At 44.6% G+C, this 5,000-nt stretch overlaps 1 protein-coding gene across 1 annotated transcript in view; it reads left to right on the forward strand.

Annotated features, from left to right (window-relative positions):
* The window catches only part of slc25a46 (solute carrier family 25 member 46), a 16,492-nt gene that overhangs the window by 10,021 nt on the left and 1,471 nt on the right, over window positions 1-5,000 (forward strand). The window contains exons 4-8 of the mRNA XM_044175329.1: window positions 7-84; window positions 256-356; window positions 661-717; window positions 3,323-3,380; window positions 4,154-5,000. The exon at window positions 4,154-5,000 is cut by the window's right edge and continues 1,471 nt beyond it. Coding sequence (XP_044031264.1) covers window positions 7-84; window positions 256-356; window positions 661-717; window positions 3,323-3,380; window positions 4,154-4,750 — 891 coding nt within the window. The 3' untranslated portion in view covers window positions 4,751-5,000. The remainder of the gene's footprint in view (window positions 1-6; window positions 85-255; window positions 357-660; window positions 718-3,322; window positions 3,381-4,153) is intronic.

Below are 5,000 nucleotides of genomic sequence, written 5' to 3' on the forward strand. Positions count from 1 at the left end.
TCTCAGGTGAACTACCACGCCCGCTGTTACCACCTGACTCCGTTCAGCGCTGTCGCCGTCATGTACAGCATCACCAAGGCTCAGGTAACTAATGTTTGATTCAGCACGCAGCGAGAGACGGCAGATCTTTAAATCACTAATAACTGTTATTACTGTTATACAGCATATTGCAAACATACATCACAGCTAGCATTAACAGTTTGATCTGTAATTAATCAATATGTGTCTGATCGGGATCAATAACGTGTTGTTCAGGGTCCGAAGGCTCTGTGGAAGGGGATGGGCAGCACCTTCATCGTTCACGGCATCACGCTGGGCGCCGAGGGCATCATCAGCGAGTTCACACCGTTACCACGGTAACCACTCACGCTACTGTATTACTGCAGTATTACTGTAGTAGTACTACAGTAATACTGTAGTATTGCTGTAGTATTACTGTAGTACTACTGTAGTACTACTGTAGTATTACTGTAGTAGTACTACTGTAGTATTACTGTAGTACTACTGTAGTATTGCTGTAGTAGTACTACTGTAGTATTGCTGTAGTATTACTGCAGTATTACTGTAGTACTACTGTAGTATTACTGCAGTATTACTGTAGTATTACTGCAGTATTACTGTAGTATTACTGCAGTACTACAGAGTGTTTTCTGTCTGCAGGGAGCTTCCTCACAGGTGGAGCTGGAAACAGCTGGCTGGACATTTACTGCTTAAAGGGTGAGTTCACTTCTTCTTCTACTGAGTGAATGAGTTCTCTTCTTCTTCTACTGAGTGAACGAGTTCTCTTCTTCTTCTACTGAGTGAACGAGTTCTCTTCTTCTTCTACTGAGTGAACGAGTTCTCTTCTTCTTCTACTGAGTGAATGAGTTCTCTTCTTCTTCTACTGAGTGAATGAGTTCTCTTCTTCTTCTACTGAGTGAACGAGTTCTCTTCTTCTTCTACTGAGTGAACGAGTTCTCTTCTTCTTCTACTGAGTGAACGAGTTCTCTTCTTCTTCTACTGAGTGAACGCAGTTCACTTCTTCTTCTACTGAGTGAACAGAGTTCTCTTCTTCTTCTACTGAGTGAACGAGTTCTCTTCTTCTTCTTCTACTGAGTGAACAGAGTTCTCTTCTTCTTCTTCTCTACTGAGTGAACGAGTTCTCTTCTTCTTCTACTGAGTGAACAGAGTTCTCTTCTTCTTCTACTGAGTGAACGAGTTCACTTCTTCTTCTACTGAGTGAACGAGTTCTCTTCTTCTTCTACTGAGTGAATGAGTTCTCTTCTTCTTCTACTGAGTGAACGAGTTCTCTTCTTCTTCTTCTACTGAGTGAACGAGTTCTCTTCTTCTTCTTCTACTGAGTGAACGAGTTCACTTCTTCTTCTACTGAGTGAACGAGTTCACTTCTTCTTCTACTGAGTGAACGAGTTCTCTTCTTCTTCTTCTACTGAGTGAACGAGTTCTCTTCTTCTTCTTCTACTGAGTGAATGAGTTTTCTTCTTCTTCTTCTTCTGAGTGAACGAGTTCACTTCTTCTTCTACTGAGTGAACGAGTTCTCTTCTTCTTCTTCTACTGAGTGAACGAGTTCTCTTCTTCTTCTTCTACTGAGTGAATGAGTTTTCTTCTTCTTCTACTGAGTGAACGAGTTCTCTTCTTCTTCTACTGAGTGAACGAGTTCACTTCTTCTTCTACTGAGTGAACGAGTTCTCTTCTTCTTCTTCTACTGAGTGAATGAGTTTTCTTCTTCTTCTTCTTCTGAGTGAACGAGTTTCTCTTCTTCTTCTACTGAGTGAACGAGTTCTCTTCTTCTTCTACTGAGTGAACGAGTTCACTTCTTCTTCTACTGAGTGAACGAGTTCACTTCTTCTTCTACTGAGTGAACGAGTTCTCTTCTTCTTCTACTGAGTGAACGAGTTCACTTCTTCTTCTACTGAGTGAACGAGTTCTCTTCTTCTTCTTCTTCTACTGAGTGAACGAGTTCTCTTCTTCTTCTACTGAGTGAACGAGTTCACTTCTTCTTCTACTGAGTGAACGAGTTCTCTTCTTCTTCTTCTTCTACTGAGTGAACGAGTTCTCTTCTTCTTCTTCTACTGAGTGAACGAGTTCTCTTCTTCTTCTTCTTCTACTGAGTGAACGAGTTCTCTTCTTCTTCTTCTACTGAGTGAACGAGTTCTCTTCTTCTTCTTCTACTGAGTGAACGAGTTTTCTTCTTCTTCTACTGAGTGAACGAGTTCACTTCTTCTTCTACTGAGTGAACGAGTTCTCTTCTTCTTCTTCTTCTACTGAGTGAACGAGTTCTCTTCTTCTTCTTCTACTGAGTGAACAGAGTTCTCTTCTTCTTCTACTGAGTGAACGAGTTCACTTCTTCTTCTTCTACTGAGTGAATGAGTTCTCTTCTTCTTCTTCTACTGAGTGAACGAGTTCTCTTCTTCTTCTTCTACTGAGTGAACGAGTTCTCTTCTTCTTCTTCTACTGAGTGAACGAGTTCTCTTCTTCTTCTTCTTCTACTGAGTGAACGAGTTCTCTTCTTCTTCTTCTACTGAGTGAACGAGTTCTCTTCTTCTTCTACTGAGTGAACGAGTTCACTTCTTCTTCTTCTACTGAGTGAATGAGTTCTCTTCTTCTTCTTCTACTGAGTGAACGAGTTCTCTTCTTCTTCTTCTACTGAGTGAACGAGTTCTCTTCTTCTTCTACTGAGTGAACGAGTTCTCTTCTTCTTCTACTGAGTGAACGAGTTCTCTTCTTCTTCTACTGAGTGAACGAGTTCTCTTCTTCTTCTTCTTCTACTGAGTGAACGAGTTCTCTTCTTCTTCTTCTACTGAGTGAACGAGTTCTCTTCTTCTTCTTCTACTGAGTGAACGAGTTTTCTTCTTCTTCTTCTACTGAGTGAACGAGTTCTCTTCTTCTTCTTCTACTGAGTGAACGAGTTCTCTTCTTCTTCTTCTACTGAGTGAACGAGTTCTCTTCTTCTTCTTCTTCTACTGAGTGAACGAGTTCTCTTCTTCTTCTTCTTCTACTGAGTGAACGAGTTCTCTTCTTCTTCTTCTTCTACTGAGTGAACGAGTTCTCTTCTTCTTCTTCTTCTACTGAGTGAACGAGTTCTCTTCTTCTTCTTCTTCTACTGAGTGAACGAGTTCTCTTCTTCTTCTACTGAGTGAACGAGTTTTCTTCTTCTTCTTCTACTGAGTGAACGAGTTTTCTTCTTCTTCTACTGAGTGAACGAGTTCTCTTCTTCTTCTTCTACTGAGTGAACGAGCAAACGGCAGATCAGACGTGTGATCTGAATCCTTCGTGCAGAACCTGCTTTACATTTCTGTAGATTTAACCTCTGTCTCACCCGCAGGTTGACAGCTGTGGTGGCTCTTCCGTTTTACTGCGCCAGCCTCATCGAGACCGTCCAGGTCACTATTGATTATTGATTATTGATTAGACATCAGTTTTTATGAAGTTTCAGACGGAAGCTTTAATCATTTCTCTGGTTTTAGCTGCTTTTGTTTGATTTTAGGTTTATTTTGTTCTATCTGAAGTCATCTCTTATTAATAATCTGAATCTCCATACGAGGTCCATTTAGTAGCAGTTCTGGAGCTTTCGGTCGGACACCATCGAACAGCTCCAAGAGCCGTACTAACGTGTTCGGGATTTAACACATACGTAGTTTCTTTATTTCGGGACTTTATTTTGTTATATCACAAAACGTCGTCGTCGTTACACAAAATCAGCGTTTCTGAGAAAATGTCATCGTTTCGTCGTGGCTGCCGCTCTGCTGCCGTGACAACAAATATCGACGTTTGGCATTATGAGGACGTTTTAACCTGCACTGATTTGATGTTCGAACGAGATATTTTCAGATTATGTTGACGATTTGTTCTCGTGAGTCCGTCTGCGCTGCAGTTTCCACCCGATCTTCTTCTTCTTTTAACAAGAAACTCTGATCGTGTGAGAAAGTTTACTGTAATGACAAATGTTGTCAAATATCTGGTGACGTGCTGCAGTGACGACGACAGATAAAAATGTGATAAAGATTAATAACAAGTTTGTCGTTCAAACGAGAAAATGTTTGTTTATTTTTGACTTCAGATACAAACAAATAAAAATCACCAGAAGGTGGATTAAAGCTTCTGTCGAAAGCTCCAGAGCAGCTACTAAAGGGCCTTGTGTCTCTTGCCTCCACAGAGCGAGATCGTCCGCGACGACGCGTCGGCCGGTCTGCTGGATTGCGTCCGTGAGGGTTTGACTCGGCTGTTGGGCGTCGGCGCTCCTCACAGCCGTCGCCTGCTTCCTCTCAGCTCTCTGCTGCTTCCCGCCGCGCTGCACGCCGTGCTGCGATACGCCATCGCCACCTCCGTCCAGCGGGCGGCGCTGTGGCTGCACCAGCGGGGCAGGAAGCAACGGGCGGACGCGTCCAACCCGCTGGATGCCTACTTCCCTGAGCTGGCGGCGGCGTGGGCGGGGTCTCTGGTGGCTGACGTCGTGCTGTTTCCTCTGGAGACGGCGCTGCACCGCCTCGGCCTACAGGGCACGCGCACCATCATCGACGCCACCGACGGCATGGTCGCCGCGGGAAACGGCGGCAGCCCACTGGTCCTGCCCGTCAACTCGCAGTACGACGGCTTCTCCGAATGCCTCCACGCCATCCGCCGCAAGGAGGGCGTGGGCGGGTTTTACCGCGGCTTCGGAGCGCTGGCGGCGCAGTACGCGCTGCACGGGGCGCTGCTGGCCGCGGCCAGGACTCTGCTGAGGCTGCTGCTGCTGGAGGGCAGGGCCAGCTAGAGGCGTTACCATGGAGATGCAGCATCACTTCCTGTACAGAGGTCAGCTGTCGCCACATCTCATCCATCGATTCTTTTCCGCCGAGTACGATTATTGCTGTCACCATGACGACAAAACGCTTCTCGCTTTCCTTTTAAACAGATGAAGTGAAGTTTTGTTTTGTCGTGGCGGCCGAGTGCGACGCCAAAATAATAATAATGAGGTTAGAAACAGGAAACGCTTTTAATTTGTCCAAACAGTCGAACTCTAA

This window comes from Siniperca chuatsi, linkage group LG18 (assembly GCF_020085105.1).
Source record: "Siniperca chuatsi isolate FFG_IHB_CAS linkage group LG18, ASM2008510v1, whole genome shotgun sequence".
NCBI classification, from domain to species: Eukaryota; Metazoa; Chordata; class Actinopteri; order Centrarchiformes; family Sinipercidae; genus Siniperca; species Siniperca chuatsi.